Below are 22,326 nucleotides of genomic sequence, written 5' to 3' on the forward strand. Positions count from 1 at the left end.
CTATATTTTTGCCTAAATCATTCCACATTTCGAGCGGACTTTCGCAGGTCTAGGTGAGTTGCATATAGAAATATTAAAAAATTGATAAAAAATAGAATTCATTAATATGAAGTTATTTGAATTAAATATATGTAATATTATTTTACCCCATAATTTTACATGATAATATTATGATTATAATAAAAATTAATATAATTGGTGCTCATGCACAGAGTTTGCTTTCACGGTAAAAAAAAAGTATAATAACAGTCAAATTTTAAACCTATTAGATTAAAATAAATAATTATAATGCATTTTATAATATTATTTTAAAAAAAATTATTCTTAGCCAATTTTAAACAATAATATTTTAATTAAAAAATAATTTTGAAAAAAAAAAGCCACAAAGAATGAATATATACCATATTATATTATATTATTTATGATATGATATGATTTCTTATAAATGTTTCGAACAACATTAGTTACCATTTAATCCACAAAGTTTTATTTATAAGTGTAAAAAAAAAACCTAAAATACGAAAGTTAATTTTCTGTGGAATGTGAAAAGATTAAAAAAAATTAATACTTAATTTACAATTCAGCGTTTAAATTATTTTTATATATTAATTAGTTCGATACTTAAAATATCAATTTATCTAAAAAATATTTTAGAAGAATTTCAAAGCCCGAGATTTTAGAAGAATAAGAAATCGAAGATTAAAACACTATAATTTTATAGAGCAATTAATATCCATGAAATTTAAACAAATTCTCACATCCGTAGGGCACTCTCCACCATGAAACATTTTAAACTAAATATGGTCATTTTTTCGGTTTTACCTAATTCATTTTTTAATATAAATATGGAACTTCAATAGCATATTATTCAAGCCTTTGCTTAAGGGGCCATAAGTGATAAGCAATAAACAACCCCACAACTTCAAGTAAGGTCAAGTAAGGTTTTCTTCTTTCTTGCTTTCTTTTCTTCAAAGGAAAGAAAGAGAGAGGAAGATACTTTTCTTGAAACAAAAAAAGTTGTTTAAAAATGGCAAATAATGCTATTATTGGTATCTGTGCGGTGTTCCTGGTGGCCATGGTGGTAGCCGTGGTGGTGGGTGTTACGCACATAAAAAACAAGAACGATGGTGAAGAGATATCGAGTTCGAACAAAGCTGTGCAAGCCCTATGTCAACCTACTAATTATAAAGAGACGTGCCAGAAAAGCTTGGCGTCGTCAAATTCTAGCGACGTTAAGGAGCTGATAAGGACAGGTTTCCAAGCCGGGCTAGTTGAGATAAAGAACGTGTTGGCCCATTCAGTGACGGTCCAAGAGTTGGCCAAGGATGAGAACAACAAAGCGGCACTTGGTGTTTGCCAAGAGGTGTTGGACTTAGCCATTGATGACTTTCAAAAGTCTTTCGACGTGTTAGGGGAATACGACATGAGCAAGATCGGAAAATACCTTTTGGAACTGAAGACCTGGCTAAGCGGTGCATTCACGAGTCAACAGACATGTATAGACTCATTCGCGCAATCAAGTAACGAATCATCGCAGAAGATGCAATCAATCTTGAAGACTAGCATGGAGATCACTAGCAATGCTTTAGCGATGCTTAATGGGTTATCCACCATCGTAAAGGAACTTAACATTCCAAACGTCGGCAACATCGACAGCACGGGGTTCAATCGTAAGCTTTTGTCGGCTGAGGATATGCCTGAGTGGATTAGTCAAGCTGACCGAAAACTCCTTCAAGCAAAACCAATGGATTTGAAGCCTAACGTTGTGGTTGCTAAAGATGGTAGTGGGAAATATGATACTATTAACAAGGCATTGGCTGAAGTCCCCGTGAAAAGTCCCGATCGATTTGTTATTCACATTAAGGCTGGTACTTACAAGGAAAAAATCAACGTGACCAAGCAGATGATTAATGTTGTATTCATCGGTGATGGCCCAACCAAAACCATCATCACAAATGACATTAGCGTTGCTAAAAATCCACCGGTTAGAACATACCGCACTGCAACTGTTGGTAAGTAGTATTATAGACATATATAAGTTTTGGTGGTGTGGTGAGGTGAGGTGGCTAACTAATATATATGTATGTATGTTTGTGAAATATTTTAGGTGTGGATGGGGCTGGTTTCATGGCCAAGGACATTGGATTCGATAACTCAGCAGGACCCGAAGGTCATCAAGCAGTGGCTTTTAGGGCAACTGCTGATAGGGTCATCATGTTCAACTGCCATTTCACTGGGTACCAAGACACTCTTTATGCTCACAGAGAGAGACAGTTATATACCAACTGTCTCATTACTGGAACGGTGGATTTCATCTTCGGGGATGCGGCGAGCATTTTCCAGAACTGTATGCTCATCGTGAGGAAGCCAGGGCCTGGCCAAAATTGCATGGTTACTGCACAGGGCAGGAATGATCTTGGAACAAACTCAGCCATTGTGCTTCAAAACTGCACCATCTCGGGCGCCCCTGATTACATCCCAGTGAAGGATACAAACAAGGCATACTTGGGGCGTCCCTGGAAACAATTCGCTAGGTCTATCATAATGCAATCTAAAATCGACGACATCATTCAACCAGAGGGTTATGCCCCAATGACAGGTACCATAGGAATAGACACTTCTTTCATTGCCGAGTTTGGAAATAGGGGACCCGGTGCTGATACCAGCCGTAGGGTAGCATGGAAAGGTATAAAAAAGATAGATATAAATGAAGCCAACAAATGGACTCCTCGCGTCTATCTTGAATCTGAGACTTGGATTCCGAGTTCCGGCGTTCCCTATAGTCCCAACATGGTCCCTGGAGTTTAAACAGCTTATTATTGATACCAACGCCATTAGTATGCTTATTATCATATCATTGTTCTAATTATGTCGTTTTTAACTAATTAATTAAACAGTTTTTTTAATCTTTTATCTATCTATGTATATATGTTGAATTTTTTGGTTTCCCAATTGTTGTTTCCACTCACTTGATGTTTGCAAAACCCAAAAATTAAGTCAACATTTAAATATTATTGAACTTAATTTAATATAATTTTTTAAAGATTATTTGGATTGATAATGTTGTTTCCCTAATGTAGACACCTTCCTTTAAATAGATTTAATAAAATGATTATTATCAAACTTAATTACAAGATTTAATAAAAAATAGTTTATTAAGCAACAATTACTAATATAATATTAAAAATTAATAAAAACAATTATATTATAAAAAATCAATCTTATTTTTTATATATATATATTTTATATATGGACTTAAGTAAGCATCCCGCTCATGGAATCAAAGATTTGATCAAGTGGTAAAGATTTTTTAACTTGAGCAAAACAAAGAAGAACATTGTGTTTATAAATATTTAGAGGATGAAAAGGTGGTCTTTCTCGTTCTATATGTCAAGTGAAATTCCACTAGTTGAGAATAATGTAGGGATATTGTAACACCCCATATACGTAACCCAAGCCGGGACAGAGTACAAGGCATTACCTACTTGATCTCGTACATTCAATCCATTTTAAGTCACCAAGACTCGGTCCAATTTAAAACATTTTCAATTTCTACTTTAAACCTCTTAATATAGGCCTATGAGGCCTAGATCGACCATTGGAAACCGTTCAAAATTTTTCCAGGTCCTTATCCAATCTATGTAAACTTTGCATTTAAAACAGGGCACACGCCCGTGTGGGAAGGTAACACGCCCGTGTAATCATCCTAACATGGCCGTGTTGATGACCCGTGTGTTTTACACGGCCTAAACATCTAGGGACATGCCCGTGTCCCTTACCCTTGTGGCCAATTATTTACACCATTTTAAAAAATTCAAGTGTAGACTTCACACGGCCTAGACACACACCTGTGTCCCTGGCCTGTGTTGCTCACACGGCCTTGACACACCCGTGCCTTAGCCCGTGTGAGAAAGCTTGAGTATTCTATTTCTGACGTCAGCATACCCACCATGTCACACGGCCATAGCACACGCCCGTGTGCTAGGCCATGTTCTCCATACGGCTGAGTCACACAGCCGTGTCTCTGCCCGTTTGTTTATTACCATGCATACTGACTTGAAATTTTTACGTGCAGGGGACACACGGCCCCATCACACACCTATGGGGCTAACCGTGTGTCACACACGGCTTAGACACACGCCCGTGTGCCTACCAGTGTGGACAAAATAAGGCTATTTACCAAGCTTATTTGCCACCCCTACCGATATAAATTAACACAAACTCAACCAACACCAATTCTAGCCTATACCATACAACCACTTCAACTACTATAGACATTCTTTCATAAGGCAATTTACTCAAACCAGGAAATATCATCTTTGCATATGATCAAAATGAGTGATAGTCAACATCAAGGCTAAATACAAAGTGTGGGGCTTATCCCAAGCCTACACCTCTAACCAATGCTTAAGGGCACAAAATAATCAAATCTAAGCCTTATACATGCCATATTCAAAAATATAAATCCAATTATACCGAAGGTTTTGGACGATAGTGTGATCGATATCTCTGACTCCAAGTGATCCTTGAGCTAATTAGGCGACACTATAAGAAAATGGAAAGAAAAAGAGGGTAAGCATAAAAGCTTAGTAAGTTGCATATAAATAAACATACAACAACAATTCATCAATAGTTGTCATGCTCATAACACAAGGATAAGCATAAGTATGACTTACTCATTACCACCCATACAAGTCATGTGCTCTCCAATGAGCTCATTTCTCATATGTACCAATTTGGTACTTGTATCACTTACAACATGGTTATGCTTCCATCATTAACTAGCAAGCATACTTGCACCATTGAACCAATGGGTACACTACTGGTCATTCTATAAACCTTGATCTAGGGATAAAGTGCCGATGCTATGTCCCAGACATAGTCTTACACTGGCTCAAATCTCAAGTCGATGCCATGTCCCAGACATGGTCTTACACTGACTATCATTATCGAGGCCGATGTGTGTCCTCGACACGTCTTACTCTAGCCCTCGTATCAATGTCGATGCCATGTCCCGGACATGATCTTACACTGGCTCTCATAATGTGGCCGATACATTTTCCAGACATGTCTTACACTAGCTCACATAAGGGACCCGGATGTCTCAGTTTGAACATCCAGTTCATTTCCTAGTATTTTAAAGGAATCTCTGCCATCTCATTGTTCTTATGCATTCTCAATACTTAATTAAGCAATTCATGCTATATCCATTCCATAACAATTAGACACCTATTTTATTGATATAGTTGCATTATTTACATACAACTTACCTCAGTTTACAAAATGTACTCGACTAGTTGGTTTAGTCGATTTGCTTGGCTTTCCCTCGGTCTAGATTCGGTTTTTGAAAAACTTGATCTAGAATAAAAAATGCGGTCGTTTAGTCATTAATTATAATTAGGCTACCGTAAATTCACATATTTGATAAAATGACCATTTTGCCCTTAGACTTTGGCAAAATGACCATTTTACCCCAATGATCGAAAATTAATTTTTATCAAATTTATTCGTATTTCAAGCCTAGCCGAACTCTTTCTACTCTTGTAGAAACCCCAAAATCCCACTATTTCACACACTTATCACCTATTTTGCAACTTATGCAAAATAGCCCCTTTAGGTGTTTTCATGCTAACACCTTTCACAAAAGTTGTTAAGAAATCTTCTAAGACTCATATTCTTCCATAAAAACTCAGAAAACATCACAAGTCCATCCATGAAAAAACCCTAAACTCTTAATCATTTTTCAAAATAGTCCCCTCATATGAAAGCTCATGCTTTAGGGGTTCCAAAAATATAAAAATCATCAACTAAGGACATGGAAATCACTTACTTGTTGAGGTGATAAGTTGCTGAAATTTCAAAGCTTCAAAACCCCTCTTTTTTTGATATTTTCGGTGGAGAGAAGGTGTGGAGAAGAAAGAAAATAATAGCTAAGCTCATAGGTATTATTTTATCACAAAATTATGTCATCAAGCCACCTAATATTGACCTTTTTTACTAAACTTGTCTCCTATGGTCGGCCACCTTTTTTCTAGGGTCTAATTTCTCTTTAAAGGCCCTCAATTTTAGTTCTCTAGCTATTTAACACATTTGGGGTACTAAAATGCAACTTTTTCCCTTTTTGCGATTTAGTCCCTTTTAGCAATCGGGCTCGCAAATATCAAAATTAACTCACCAAATTTTTCATACACTAATATAATCATGTTATAACCTTATAATAAAAATAAAAATAATTTTCCAAACTTCAAATTTATGGTCCCGAGACCACTGTTTCGATTAGGCTCTAAATCGGGCTGTTACAGATATTGTCATCGTTTAAACTATAGTTAACCCAACAGTTTAGGATGAAGGACTTGGAAGAAGCTAATTTTGTTCTCAGTATTCAAATTCTAAGGGATTGAAAGAACAAAGTGATGGCACTATCGCAAGATTCACACATAGGCAATATATTGTAGCGCTATGTTATAACTGATTCAAAGAAAGGTAATCAATCTTCTAATATCGAGAATTCACCTCTTTTTGAGGTATTGTCCTAAGACATCAGAAGAAAATGAGAACATAAGAAGGGTTCATTATGCTTCAACAATAGGAAGTCTCATGTATGCTATGTTGTGCATGCAATCGGATATCTATTTTACAGTAGGTTTGGCGAGTTGATATCAGGTGAATCCAAGACTAAGACACTGACAAATAGTTAATACAGTTAATAATGATCAATTAATAGAAAATATTAGGTTTTGCTGCTGGACTCGTCCGTTAGCTTAGTCAAGATGCATTGATAGGCTACTTGTAGTTCATTTCTATTTGTATTAGTCAAACACCCATCATGCCATTCTATCTATCTAGGATTGTTTCTTTCTCTGAATTTACCTTTTTAGCCTACTTTAATGACTGACAACTCTTTTCATAGGTCACAATGATTGATGATTTGCAATGCCACATGATTACACAACCACAGTAGCCTGCACTTAGCATTTTTTGCCTCGTAAGAAAGGTGAAAAGTATGGTTTAAACTTGTCACTTATCATGTCTCTACTTGTGTCATTGCTCCAAACTGGCTTTTCAGATATACTCGAGGTAATGGTTGGCACAGGTGTTGCTAAATGAATTAGCAAGGGAATTTGTACTAAACTTCCTAAATACCAGATCTGAAAAATTTTAAGTTCTTCAATTCTTGGTTTACTGCATTGCTTCATTCGTTGATGACATGTCTCTTGCAATGTTAGTGCACTCTGCGATGCTTGCCGTTCAACATCTATACTTGTTAACTGCCCAACTTGATTGAGTCATTCTATATAAGCATAAGTTCTATCTATCTATCTATCTATCTATCTATATATATATACATATTTCCAATTTTGTTTAACATCCAGAAAATTCCTTGACCTTCAAATCCCCAAGGTTCATGGTTAAAGTCTAAAGGCATGCAAAGCCTAATCAATTCAAGTTTATCAATTGGGTCTATTATTTTTTTCCATTTTTGCCTTAAAAATTCTTGTATCAATAGACACTCTTCTACTAGCTCGACCTTAATTACCAATGTTTCTATTGGTTGATTTGCATTATGCTACTACTGTATTTCAAATTTATTGGTACAATCCAATGGTTCTAAGACAATGAGTTCCATGATGGTCTAATTCTTTAGCTTGCTAGCCATTTTCCCCACTAGCTCTATGTCTTCCCCTTCTGTAGTGGTGTTCAACTCATTTAGATACTTTTTTGTCTGCTTATATGAGTAATAGTCTAGGAGTTCTCCTTCTTCACAAGCGTCTATAATGTCATTCTCTTCTTTTCTCAACTTCGGACTTAGCACATCATGGTACCTTTCTGATGGTATATCAATATGGTTGTTATTATCTTGGGAAAGATCTGGGGTTTCTCTTCGAAGTTGACTTAATTCGAGTAAGAGTAATCATTGAATCTCTTGGATCTCCTAATCTTCATACACTCCTTCTTCGTAAGTATTTTGATCATAATCAAAGTCTTCGTCGAACCACATATAATAGAAATAATCCATGGCTTTGTGCTGACTGGTTGTTTTGTGCCTAGGATTCCTAAGAATAAACAAATGTAATTAACAAAATAATTTGAAAGTTGTAACTATAAACCACAAATTTCCTAATTATTCTTTTAAAATGAAAAAAATTAAAATCAATCTAGTGACGTTGCCTCCCCGGCAACGGCGCTAACAACTTGACCGCCTTTAGACGTACTAACGCCCAGAGTGTGAATACTGCAATAAAATAGATAATTACGATATAGTATCAACAACTATATGGGTCGAGTTGTAATATAGTTTTTACAACGAAGTAGGTGAGTACTCCGATGATCGTACCCAAGAAAAGCAAGTGTTAGATTAATTCTAACCTAAATACCAAAAGATCTAATTAGCACTTTAAATAAATTATAATATGAAAGTATATAAAAAAGGGTTTTTTAAGGTTTTTAATAATAATAAAATCAAATAACATAAAAGAAATAAAACTTGTTAGAATTAAGTGACCCAAATTCTTATTTAAATAAAATACGATGGAAAATAAAATAAAAGTAAAATCCATATAGAACTAGACTTCTTTTATTTTATTTTAGAATAAAGTTTTTTAAACCTTATTAAACTTCATCTATTTTATATTAATTAGTGTAACAACCCTCGCTCGCATCCGACGCCGGGACGGGGTTCGAGGTGCTACCTGACTTTTACTAACACTTCCATACTAAACAGGGCCATGAAATCTCAAATAATTAAAAACTTTTATTTTCACATACAATCTGTCCCATATACGGGCTTACGAGGCCCAAAACATACATCCGGAGTGGTTCGGGACCCAACCGAGAACTCATGAAAAACTTAAAAAATCTCTTGCATCAAGGCTTCATACGCCCGTGTGGGTATAGAGCACGCGCCCATGTGCTAGGGACACGCCCGTGTCCAAAAACCTGGACAAATACAAGGCTATTTTCCAAGCCATTTTGTCACAGTCACAATAGATACACGCATGCTTATACAATAACATACAACATGGCAAAATTAGGTACTTAAACATTCCTAACATGTCATGATTATGGCAATTTCACATGCAATAGATATCATAGATTTTACTCACATCTTTACCACATTCATACTATAATCATTATAAACTCATCACATAATACAATAGCACATGCATGCATAATTAAAATAGATTTACAACCCCATAATCAAAATAGGCCAACACATATGATTAAAGCCATATCACATACTCTAATATTTAAACTCCTATACATGCCGTAGGCTCAAAGTACTTGAAATCACTACACCAATAGCGTTAGCTTGACAGTGTGATAATATCTCTGACGGCCTCCAGCCCGAGCTAACTTGGAAACTCTAGAAAACATGGAAAAGAAGAGGGGGGTAAGCTTTCGCTTAGTAAGTTCATATGAAAATAATAAGCACTCATTAACTTGTTTTATCAATGTTTACAACATATTCTCAAGTTCACTACAAGCTGTCTTTCTGACCAATGGTCACTAAATTATTTATATCTGGAGATACAAAACTCCGAATTAAGTTCCGTTAATTTTCCCTGAAACTAGACTTATTTTAATTTCTTCCATAAAATTTTCAGAATTTTTGGTTAAGCCAAATAGTACAGTTTATTTCTCAAAGTTACCCCTAATTCACTGTCTGACAGTTCCGACCCTTCTGTACTAAAGTTCAATTATCTCATAGTACAAGACCTTAATAATGTTCTCGTCTATTTCTATTGAAACTAGACTCATATGTATACTTACTAATTTTTTTCTAGAATTTTTGGTCAAGCCATTTAGTACAGTTTATTAGTTAAAGTTTCCCCTATTTCAGGGTATGACTACTCTGACCCTTGTGCACTACAAACCGAATTTCTCCCTGTAAAGAATTCCAATGACCATGCCATTTGTTTTCCTTAAAAATATACTCAATAAGGAATCCATGCATGTAAGTTATGACTCTTACTAATTTTTTTAAAATTTATGGTGAATTTCTAAAGTCAGAACATGGGATCTTGAATTCATTCAGACCCTGTTTCACAAGAATTCAAATATCACACAATATGGAATTCTTTTTGTTCCCCTATTTCTTTCATGTGAAAATAGACTCATTAAGCTTTAATCCCATATTTTATTATGCCTCTAACTCATTTTACACTATTTTTAGTGTATTTTCAAAGTTACACTACTGCAGTAACTCAAATCTGTCAAGGCTAAATTACTCATTCATGATCATTGTTCACAAAATTAATACAACATCGTTTGTATAATCATCACCGAGACATTCATATCACATTTTCATTTACCATCTTACCATATTGTTGTTATGTTGAGTTTTCAACCCAAGGGTTAAGTACATACCTGTTCAAAGTATCCATTTCACAACATTTATCAATACGTCCCTTTCATCTCGAGTATTCCTCCATTTGAGTAGAATTTTACGTGTTGAACACATCGGAATATAATTCGGATACATGGAAAGTTTGCACATAAGTGCCACATATGTAGCCAAGCTACCATGTAACCCACCCATAAGTGAACTCGGACTCAACTCAACGAGCTCGGGCGTTCGCATCCATAAGTGAACTCGGACTCAACTCAACGAGCTCGGATGCCTAGTTACATCTCACGAACTCGGACTCAACTCAACGAGTTCGAACGTTCGCATCCATAAGTGAACTCGGACTCAAATCAACGAGTTCGGATGCTCAACCATCCTAGTGACATGTCATTTGTATCCTAATCTATTCCTAAGGTTCAAACGGGATTTTCCTCGAACACATATCCTTGCCATCTTCCGTAAAATAACAGATAATACACATAACTTGCATTTTATTCGAAAATAACCACAAAGCATATATTTCATGATAAAAATCAGCATATCATATATTTAACATCAATAACTTAAAAATAACAATTATGCTACATTATTTACACATGAACTTACCTCGATACCACAAAGGTGAAAAAAAAAACGTAATTATCCCTTAATCGATTTCTTTCCGTTCTAGGTCCAAATCTCGATTTTCATCATCTAAAATATCACATTCAACTTATTAAAATAATGTACTGATCAAATTAGTCCACTGACACACTTTGGCAATTTTTACAATTTTGCCCCTATATTTTGCCAAAACTACCAGATTACCCCTAGGCTCGTAAAATAATTTTTATCACATTTCTTTACTCTTGAGTCTAGATGAACCATTTTCATAACTGTAGCAACTCATAATTTCAACTATTTCACACATTTACAACTCATTTTACAACTTAGCAATCTAGCCCTTTTTAAGGTGTTTTCATGCAATTTCTTTCACAAAAGTTGTTTATTAGACAACTAGGACTCATAATCTTCCATAAAAATACAGCAAACAACACATTTACTCTCATGGCAAAACCCTAGACTCTTCATCATTTTGCAAAATAGACCACTCATATGAAAGCTCATGCTTTAGGGGTTCTAAAAATGTAAAAATCATCAAGCAAAGACATTAAAATCACTTACAAGCAAGGGAAATATGTTGCTGAAATTTTCCAGCTTCAAAGCCCTTTCTTTGCTGCATATTTCGGTGAAGGAGAAGAGAAAAATGATAGCTTTTTCTTTTTGATTTGTTAATAATAAAACTAGTCAAAATTGGTGACCAAATTTCACCTAATTTTGACTTTTCAACAATTTTGTCTCCCATGGCCGTCCATCACACTTTCAATGGCCTAATTTCACTTTAAATACCCCCAATCTAAGATACAAGGCAATTTAACACCTTTAGGTATTAAAACACAACTTTTACCTTTTACGCGATTTAGTCCTTTTTCGAAATTGGACTAGAAATTGCTAAAATTAACTTACCAAAATTTACATGAACTTATAAAATTATATTATAGCACATAAAATAATACTAAAAAATTTTTCTCTAGCCTCGAAATAGTGGTCCCGAAACCACTGTTTCGACTAGGCCCAAAATCGGGCTATTCCTAATTTTGACTTTTCAACAATTTTGTCTCCCATGGCCGGCCATCACACTTTCAATGGCCTAATTTCACTTTAAATACCCCCAATTTAAGATGCAAGGCAATTTAACACCTTTAGGTATTAAAACACAACTTTTACCTTTTACGCGATTTAGTCCTTTTTTGAAATTGGACTAGAAATTGCTAAAATTAACTTACCAAAATTTACATGCACTTATAAAATTATATTATAACACATAAAATAATACTAAAAAAATTTTCTCTAGCCTCAAAATAGTGGTCCCGAAACCACTATTTCTACTAGGCCCAAAATCGGGCTGTTACAGATTAGGATAAGGTGTTTCAATCCTACTAGAATATGGCTTTACAAGCCTATAAATAGACATAGTCTATTCCTCTTGTATTGATTCAATTTTTTGACATAGTGAATTTTCTTCTCCTCTGCCCGTGGTTTTTTCCCGAAAGGGTTTCCACGTAAAATTTGTGTGTTCTTTATTTTTATTTTATTTTATTCTCAAATTGGTATCAGAGCTTCCGGGTAATTCATCTCGATCACGGTAATGGCATCTTTGAAGTATGAAATTCCGCTGTTGGATCGGAACACTAGATTTGCGTTGTGGCAAATTAAGATGCAAGCAGTTCTTGCACAAATGGATCTGGAGGATGCCCTGCTAGGGATAGATAAGATGCCTTCGACATTAACAGATGAAAAGAAGAAGCGTAAGGATCGAAAGGAGTTAACACAATTACATCTGCATTTGTCCAACAAAATTTTGCAGGATGTGATGAAAGAGAAGACTGCCGCTGCATTATGGAAGAGGTTAGAACAAATATGTATGTCGAAAACTCTAACAAGCAAGTTGCATATGAAGCACGTCTTTATGCTCATCGTTTGGAGGAAGGTGCATCTGTACACGAACACTTAACAGTGTTTAAAGAAATTCTCTCAAACTTGGAGGCCATGGTGGTTCAGTATGATAAGGAAGATCTAGGGTTGATTCTACTTTGTTCGTTGCCCCCGTCTTATTCAACCTTTAGAGACATGATTTTATATAGCCGCGAATCTCTCACAGTTGATGAGGTTTATGATTCTTTAACCTTGTATGATAAGATGAAGTATCTTGTGGTTAAACCCGACTCTTAGGGAGAGGGTCTCATTGTTCGTGGGAGACAAGATCAGAATGCTGATGATATCGTGGTAGGATACAGGAACGAAATCCTCGTGGTAAATCTAAAGGTAGATCGAAGTCTTCAAATAGAGGTAAAACTTGTAACTTCTGCAAGAAGAAAGGGCACATTAAATTTGAGTGCTATAAGCTACAAAATAAGATTAAAAGGGAGGCTGCGAATCAAAAGGAAAAATAACCAGAAAATTCCGATGAAGCTGATGTTGTAGAAGATTACAGCGATGATGAACTTCTAGTTGCTTCTATCAATGATTCTAAAGTAAGCGAGAAATGGATACTTGATTCAGGCTGCACCTTCCACATGAGTCCCAATCGAGATTGGTTTACAACTTACGAAACAGTATCTGAATGTGTTGTTTTGATGGGAAATAATGCTTCGTGTAAAATCGCATGTGTTGGAATAGTTAAAGTTAAGATGTTTGATGGAGTTGTCAGAACAGTTATGAGGTACGACATGTTCCAGAATTAAAGAGAAATTAAATTTCGTTGAGTACTCTTGATTCAAAAGGGTACAAATATACAGCTGAAAGTGGAATTTTAAAGATTTCCAAAGGTTCCCTTGTTGTGATGAAAGGGCAAAGAAAAACTTCCAAGTTATATGTTTTGTAGGGTTTTACTATTACTGGTGATGCAGCTGTCGCTTCCTCTTCCTTGTCAGATGATGATATTACTAAATTTTGGCATATGCGCCTAGGGCATATGAGTGAGAATGACATAGTAGAATTGAGTAAAAGAAGACTTCTTGATGGGCAAGGAATTTGCAAACTAAATTTTAGTGAGCACTATGTTTTTGGGAAGTAAAAGAGAGTTCGATTCACTAGAGGAATCCATAACACGAAGGGAATATTGGAGTATATTCATTCTGATCTGTGGGGGCCATCCAGAGTGCCTTCGAGAGATGGAGCTAATTATATGCTAACCTTTATTGATGATTTTTCCAGAAAAGTTTGGGCGTTCTTCCTAAAGCAGAAAAGCGATGTGTTTTCCGCATTTAAGTCTTGGAAAATTATGATTAAAAATAGACGGGAAAACAGATAAAATACCTCCGCATAGACAATGGCTTAGAGTTCTGTTCTGATGAGTTTAATAGATTGTGCAAGTCAGAAGAGATCATGAGACACTTGACAGTTCGTCATACTCCACAGCAAAACGGCATTGCAGAACGAATGAACGGAACGATCATGGAGAAGGTTCGATGTATGTTGTCAAATGCCAACTTATCGAAGTCATTTTAGGCAGAAGTAGCCTCTACTGCATGTTTTTTAATCAACCGATCTCCATCCGTTGCCATTGAGAAAAAGACTCCACAAGAGGTATGGTCTGATAACCCTGCTAATTATTCTAATTTAAAGATTTTTGGGTGTCCTGTGTATGCTCATATTGATAATGTAAAATTAGAACCGAGATCCATTAAATGCGTTTTTCTTGGTTATAAAGCTGGTGTAAAAGGGTATAAGTTATGGTGTCCTGAAAATAGAAAAGTTGTGATTAGCAGAGATGTTGTTTTTGATGAAACTGCTATGCTACCTAAGTTATCTCTTAAAAAATCTTCCAATAAAGAAAATCAAAAACAGGTGGAGCATCAGATTAATACAGAGTCAACTCCTCAAGCCAGAACAAAAGTTGAGAATATAATTGCTTCTTCACCACAATACTCTATCACCAAAAACAGAACTAGAAGAGAAATTAAACCTCCAAAGAAGTATGCTGAGGCTGATCTAGTTGCTTATGCTTTAAATATGGCTGAAGATATAGATACGAATCAAGAGCCATCTAATTATTCTGAGGCAGTTAGCTGTGAAGACTCAAAAAAGTGGATGTTTGCTATGCAAGAAGAGATGGAATCACTCCACAAAAACAGAACATGGGACCTTGTGAAACTTCCTAAAGGTAAAAAAGTTGTTTGTTGTAAATAGGTGTTTAAAAGGAAAGAAGGGACTCTAGGAGTTGAAGAACCCAGATATAAAGCAAGACTTGTTGCAAAGGGTTACAGTCAAATTTCAGGAGTGGACTTCACAGATGTGTTCTCTCCAGTTGTTAAGCATAGTTCGATTCGAGCTTTGCTTGGTATTGTGGCCATGCATGATTTGGAGCTTGAGCAGTTAGATGTAAAAACTGCATTTCTGCATGGAGAACTTGAGGAAGATATTTACATGCAACAACCAGAGGGTTTTATTGTCTCAGAAAAAGAGGACTATGTTTGCTTGTTGAAAAAGTCCCTTTACGGTTTGAAACAGTCACCAAGACAGTGGTACAAGAGGTTTGATTCCTTTATGACTTCTCATGATTTCAAAAGTAGTTTTGACAGTTTTGTTTATTTAAGAAAAACAGTGATGGTTCTTTTGTGTATCTACTTCTTTATGTTGATGACATGTTGATAGCAGCAAAAGATAAAGGAGAGATAAGAAATGTCAAAACACAACTAAGTAAAGAATTTGAGATGAAAGCTTTAGGACCAGCAAAGAAGATACTTGGAAAGGAGATTCTCAGAGATAGAAAAACAAATAAATTGTACCTAAGTCAGAAGAGGTACATTGAGAAAGTTCTTTGCAGGTTCAATATGCAGAGTGCTAAGCCTGTTAGTAATCCTTTAGCAGCCCATTTCAGACTTTCATCAGTTTTGTATCCACAATCAGATGATGAGATTGAGTACATGTCACATGTTCCATACTCTAGTGCAGTGGGATCTCTCATGTATGCTATGGTTTGTTCACGTCCAGATTTATCATATGCAGTCAGTGCAGTTAGCAGATACATGGTGAATCCTGGTAAAGAACATTAGAAAGCAGTTTAGTGGATTCTAAGATACTTACGATGTACTACTGATGTTTGCTTACAGTTTGGAAGAACTAAAGATGGAGTCATAGGGTATGTTGATGCTGATTTCGCTGGAGACCTTGATAAAAGAAGATCTCTCACAGGTTATGTCTTTACAATCGGAGGTTGTGCAATCAGTTGGAAAGCTACTTTGTAGTCTACAGTCGCTTTGTCTACCACTGAAGCTGAGTACATGGAGATTACTGAGGCTTGTAAAGAAGCTATTTGGTTGAAGGGACTCTTTAGTGAACTCAATGAAGACCTTCAAATCAGCACAATATTTTGTGACAGTCAGAGTGCCATCTTTCTTACAAAAGATCAAATGTTTCATGAGAGAACATAACACATTGATGTTCGGTATCATTTTGTTCGTGATATTATTGCTCGTGGTGATATTGTTGTGAGCAAAATTAGTACTCATGAAAATCCTGCAGATATGATGACTAAGTCACTTCCTATAACCAAGTTTAAGCATTGCTTAGACTTGATTGGTGTTCATTGTTGAAGTTAAACCCTTAAGGGGTTTTATGGAAGAGGTGGAGAACTTGTTTATTGAAAGTTCGCAATGAAGAACTTGTTCATTGAGAATTTGTGTCAAGGTGGAGATTGTTAGAATTAAGTGACCTAAATTCTTATTTAAATAAAATACGATGGAAAATAAAATAAAAGTAAAATCCATATAGAACTAGACTTCTTTTATTTTATTTTAGAATAAGGTTTTTTAAACCTTATTAAATTTCATCTATTTTATATTGATTAGGATAAGGTGTTTCAATCCTACTAGAATATGGCTTTACAAGCCTATAACTAGACATAGTCTATTCCTCTTGTATTGATTCAATTTTTCGACATAGTGAATTTTCTTCTCCTCTGCCCGTGGTTTTTTCCCGAAAGAGTTTCCACGTAAAATTTGTGTGTTCTTTATTTTTTTTTCAAAACTCAATAGATAGAAGAGTAGAGTAAATCAAATATTGATTATGGGTGATTAGCTCGCTTTAGTAATCCTCATCAGCTGTCACTTCGGGTTCCTCGTCAATCAACTAGTCGCTACCCTAGCAGGATCTTCTGGCCTTCCACTAACATAACAAGTCAGCAAGAACTACTTATCTTTTGACCTCACAGTTTAGGTTGGTTTAGGGTAAAGGTGTTCATGAATGGAAAGTACCAATTTGGATTAATTCCCACCTTGATGACTTTTCGGGGTTGCCAAGCCTAGGGTTTGTTTTATGTTCTTCCTTTTCCAAATAGTTAATCCGTTGAGTAACCCTACAAAATAGTTAATAGATCATACATCCACTCGCTAATCCCCCATAAAGGGATTAGTTCCTCATGGCTTTCATAGACAATATGAAATCAATATAAAGAGAAAACATACTAATTAAAACGATAAGATAAAGTAAATGAAAGAGTCTGATTGTATTGATGTCAATTGTGAATCCCCAATGTTTGAATGCTTCAACAATTTAGATCTCTTGAAATCAACAAAAACAACCGAAAAAAAATCTAAAACCTAAAAACGAAAAAAATTTACACTGAATTTTACAAAGAGAATTTAGGCCAAAGGATTGATGTCCATAACAAGTGACAAATGAGTCTATTTATAGCCTTCAGGTGGCTATCATCCTTAACCCTGGGTTAGCTGATGTTCCCGAGCTTGAATGTTTAATTGTATAGACCAAAATACCCTTACTTCGTGTTTTGATTTCATCACAGAGTCGATGTCGTGACATACTAGGAACTGTATCGCGACCTAGCAACCAATATACTCCTCTGTAGCTATCTTCAGTCTGTGCCTCGACACCTTTAGTCTGTGTCGTATTGATGGTAGTCTTGAAATTTCTTCATTTTGCTTATTATGTTGCAACATCAAGCATCGCATGTTGTAACATAGCGACCAATATTAGTTTAGTACACCTTCTAAAGGTCTTCTGCACACTCACCAAGTGCGTTAGCTATCCCTTAGGCCTTATTCTACCCATAAGGTTAATAAAAGACTCAATTTGCACATTTTATTAAAAGTAAATAAAACTTAACTAAAACGTAACGAAAATGCTTGTATTCAAACTCTTCAAATACGAAAACTAGTTTGATCTGCTACACCGAATTATGATAGATCAGTTATGCATGCAAAATATAAAAGACATAAAATGAAATTAACTTCATTTATTTATTCATCATTCAATCAATAGAAAACAATTATATGTTCACCACAATGTGGGCGCATTTCCCAGCACTCTACTAGTAAGGACGTCAAGACATTCACGTCGTCGAGAAGAGCTTTCGTTTCTCATCGGGACAAGACTAACTGTTTGGGCCTAATAGAAGCATTCTCCACATATTTGATGAAACAATTTAAATTTAAATTTATTTTGTTGTGGTTTTTGGGACTATAATTTTTTAATTTTGGGTTATGGCATGGGTTCTTTTTAAGTTCGGATTTTTGCATGCATTCAATTTCATTAAACTGAACAAACCAAATTAATTTTCTTATAGAATATGGTTTAAAGTAATAACTGATGGTTTCACTTTTTTCGCTGCAAAACAAGAGTTTTGAAAGTAAAATGACAAAACAAAAATCAACTAAGTTTACCCAAAAATGTCACAACACATTAAATTTGGACTCTTAAGTTTAAATCGATGTAAAATCTTATGTTTTTGCTAAAGATATGATACTACTCTAAGTTTTCTAAAAATCATAAAAATAAAAGTTATGAAAACTGAATTGTTCTATTAGGCAATTTCGGTGGCCAATGTAGCTTTTATGATCCAATCATAATGTCTGGTTTGAGTTAGGGAAGTTACAGTTACGGGTGAAAATTTCAAGCAATTGGAAAAAGATGGAGTTGAACAGGTGCTCACGAGAGAAGATGGCTAGAGACAACTACTGCTAACGGCGGGGAATTGGAAAAAAAATATTATTGACAAGCAAGTTTTGTCGAATATGAGTGAATATGTTGAATTATGGGTTGGTGATGGTAGAAAGTCAAATATTGAAGGGGACATGAATGGGGTGACGTTGTTTAGTTCTGATAACATGGGTGTAAACGAGACTATTAAAGTGGGAGTAAATAACTGAGGCAAGGAAAGTAAGTGTTGGCAAGTCCAATTTCAAGATGGATCGGATACTAGCGGTGGGCCATTCAGATGGGAAGAAGGTTACGTTGAAATAGCTGAGGTGATGGGTGGAGATAATATAACTGCAGGCAAGGAATTGGTTGAAATTACGAAGAGGCAATTGAATAGGAGTATATAGCCAAAGGAGACAATAAAGTTTTCTTAGTTACAAAATAGGAAGTTAAGTTTAAGCCTCAACCAAAAAATCAAATACATTATTTAACACTGATCCTGTAAAAAAATGTCCTGCACTATTAAAAGTGGCTGTGTGAAGACGTACAACCCAATTGCGCAATCTCTAACCCCTTTAGACATCACATCTACCGCCATGTTCGTCATCCTTGAAGGAGGCAGCAAACTTATTTAATAATATGATTTGAATTAAATATATGTAATATTATTGTACCGCATTAATATTATGATTATAGTAATTATTATTATTACAATTTCAACTTATGAACAGGTTTGCTTTCACTATAAAGAATGCATATTAACAGTCAAAATTTAAACATATTAGATAAAAATAAATTTTTAAATAATTTTACATAATAATATTTTAATTAAAAAATAAATTTGAGAAAAGAAGAATGCCACAAAGAATGAATATATACATTATTATATTATATTATTTATGATATAATATGATATTATTTCTTACAAATGTTTCGAACAACATTAATTACCATTTAATCCACAAAGCTTTAATTTATAAGTGTCAAAGAAAAATAGTAAAATACGAAAGTTAATTTTTTGTGGAATGTGAAAAGATTTAAAAAAGTGATATTTAATTTACAATTTAGCATTTAAATTAAATTTATATATTAATTATTTCGATACTTACAATATCAATTTATCTAAAAAATATTTTACTCAAACATTTATAAATAAAAAAAGTATATAAATTACATCCTAGCATTAGCCTTTTTTTAAACAACTTCAAAGTCAGAGATTTTAGAAGAATAAGAAATCGAAGATTAAAACACCATAGTTTTATAGAGCGATTAATATCCATGAAATATAAACAAATTCTCACATCCGTAGGGCACTCTCCACCGTGAAACATTTTAAACTAAATATGGCCATTTTTTTAGTTTTACCTGATTCCTTTTTCAATATAAATATGGACCTTCAATAGCATATTATTCAAGCCTTTGCTCAAAGGGCCATAAGTGATAAGCAATAAACAGCCCCACAACTTCAAATAAGGTTTTCTTCTTTCTTGCTTTCTTTTCTTCAGGGGAAAGAAAGAGAGAAAAAGATACTTTTTTTTGTAAAAAAGTTGTTTAAAAATGGCAAATAATGCTATTATTGGTATCTGTACGGTGTTCCTGGTGGCCATGGTGGTAGCCGTGGTGGTGGGTGTTACGCACATAAAAAGCAAGAACGATGGTGAAGAGATATCGAGTTCGAACAAAGCTGTGCAAGCCTTATGTCAACCCACGAATTATAAAGAGACATGCCAGAAAAGCTTGGCGTCGTCAAATTCTAGCGACGTTAAGGAGCTGATGAGGACAGGTTTCCAAGCCGGGCTAGTCGAGATAAAGAACGTATTGGCCCATTCAGTGACAGTCCAAGAGTTGATCAAGGATGAGAACAACAAAGCGGCACTTGGTGTCTGCCAATAGGTGTTGGACTTAGCCATTGATGACTTTCAAAAGTCTTTCGACATGCTAGGGGAATATGACATGAGCAAGATTGGAAAATACCTTTTGGAACTGAAGACCTGGCTAAGCGGTGCATTCACGAGTCAACAGACATGTATAGACTCATTTGCGCAATCAAGTAACGAATCATCGCAGAAGATGCAATCAATCTTGAAGACTAGCATGGAGATTACTAGCAATGCTTTAGCGATGCTTAATAGGTTATCCACCATCGTGAAGGAACTTAACATTCCAAACGTCGGTAACGTCGACAGCACGGGGTTCAATTGTAAGCTTTTTTCGGCTGAGGATATGCTTGAGTGGATTAGTCAAGCTGACCGGAAACTCCTTCAAGCAAAACCAATGGATTTGAAGCCTAACGTTGTGGTTGCTAAAGATGGTAGCGGGAAATATGATACTATTAACAAGGCATTGGCTGAAGTCCCCGTGAAAAGTCCCTATCGATTTGTTATTCACATTAAGGCTGGTACTTACAAGGAAAAAATCAACGTGACCAAGCAGATGACTAATGTTATATTCATCGGTGATGGCCCAACCAAGACCGTCATCACAAATGACATTAGTGTCGCTAAGAATCCACCGGTTAGAACATACCGCACTGCAACTGTTGGTAAGCAGTATTATAGACATATATAAGTTTTAGTGGTGAGGTGAGGTGGCTAACTAGTATATATGTATGTATGTTTGTGAAATATTTTAGGTGTGGATGGGGCTGGTTTCATGGCCAAGGACATTGGATTCGATAACTCAACAGGACCCGAAGGTCATCAAGCAGTGGCTTTTAGGGCCACTGCTGATAGGGTCATCATGTTCAACTGCCATTTCACTGGGTACCAAGACACTCTTTACGCTCATAGAGAGAGACAGCTATATACCAACTGTCTCATTACTGGAACGGTGGATTTCATCTTCGGGGATGCGGCGAGCATTTTCCAGAACTGTATGCTCATCGTGAGGAAGCCAGGGCCTGGCTAAAATTGCATGGTTACTGCACAGGGAAGGAATGATCTTGGAACAAACTCAGCCATTGTGCTTCAAAACTGCACCATCTCGGGCGCCCTTGATTACATCCCAGTGAAAGATACGAACAAGGCATACTTGGGGCGTCCCTGGAATCAATTCGCTAGGTCTATCATAATGCAATCTCAGATCGACGACATTATTCAACCAGAGGGTTATGCCCCCATGACAGGCACCATAGGAATAGACACTTCTTTTATTGCCGAGTTTGGAAACAGGGGACCCGGTGCCGATACCAGCCGTAGGGTGGCTTGGAAAGGTATAAAAAAGATAGATATAAATGAAGCCAACAAATGGACTCCTCGCGTCTATCTTGAATCCGAGACTTGGATTCCGAGTTCCGGCATTCCCTATAGTCCCGACATGGTCCTTGGAGTCTAAACAGCTTATTATCAATACCAACGCCATTAGTATGCTTATTATCATATCATTGTTCTAATTATGTCATTTTTACTAATTAGTAAACAGTTTTTTTAATCTTTTATCTATCTATGTATATATGTTGAATTTATTGGTTTCCGAGTTGTTGTTTCCATTCACTTAATAAT

At 35.6% G+C, this 22,326-nt stretch overlaps 2 protein-coding genes across 2 annotated transcripts; both read left to right on the forward strand.

The window, feature by feature from the left end:
* Nucleotides 1-875: 875 nt before the first annotated feature.
* Nucleotides 876-2,906, forward strand: LOC107940915 (pectinesterase). Its single transcript, XM_016874380.2, has 2 exons — nt 876-2,012; nt 2,108-2,906. Exons 1-2 carry the CDS (start codon nt 1,028-1,030, stop codon nt 2,806-2,808), a joined length of 1,686 nt encoding a protein of 561 aa, XP_016729869.2. The 5' UTR covers nt 876-1,027; the 3' UTR covers nt 2,809-2,906.
* A 17,338-nt stretch (nt 2,907-20,244) lies between these two features.
* On the forward strand, nt 20,245-22,255 carry LOC107940921 (probable pectinesterase/pectinesterase inhibitor 58). The gene is made up of 2 exons (XM_016874384.2): nt 20,245-21,368; nt 21,459-22,255. The coding sequence occupies exons 1-2, from the start codon at nt 20,762-20,764 to the stop codon at nt 21,731-21,733; spliced, it is 882 nt and encodes a 293-aa protein (XP_016729873.1). The 5' UTR covers nt 20,245-20,761; the 3' UTR covers nt 21,734-22,255.
* Nucleotides 22,256-22,326: the final 71 nt, after the last annotated feature.

This window comes from Gossypium hirsutum, chromosome A09, assembly GCF_007990345.1.
Source record: "Gossypium hirsutum isolate 1008001.06 chromosome A09, Gossypium_hirsutum_v2.1, whole genome shotgun sequence".
NCBI lineage: Eukaryota > Viridiplantae > Streptophyta > Magnoliopsida > Malvales > Malvaceae > Gossypium > Gossypium hirsutum.

What these genes read in the sequence shown, in the direction of transcription:
- LOC107940915 (XM_016874380.2), top strand. Translation starts at nt 1,028, where the DNA reads ATGGCAAATAATGCTATTATTGGTATCTGTGCGGTGTTCCTGGTGGCC. An exon ending in ATACCGCACTGCAACTGTTG is followed by an intron (nt 2,013 to 2,107) that starts GTAAGTAGTATT and finishes GAAATATTTTAG; the next exon opens with GTGTGGATGGGGCTGGTTTC.
- LOC107940921 (XM_016874384.2), top strand. Translation starts at nt 20,762, where the DNA reads ATGCTAGGGGAATATGACATGAGCAAGATTGGAAAATACCTTTTGGAA. An exon ending in ATACCGCACTGCAACTGTTG is followed by an intron (nt 21,369 to 21,458) that starts GTAAGCAGTATT and finishes GAAATATTTTAG; the next exon opens with GTGTGGATGGGGCTGGTTTC.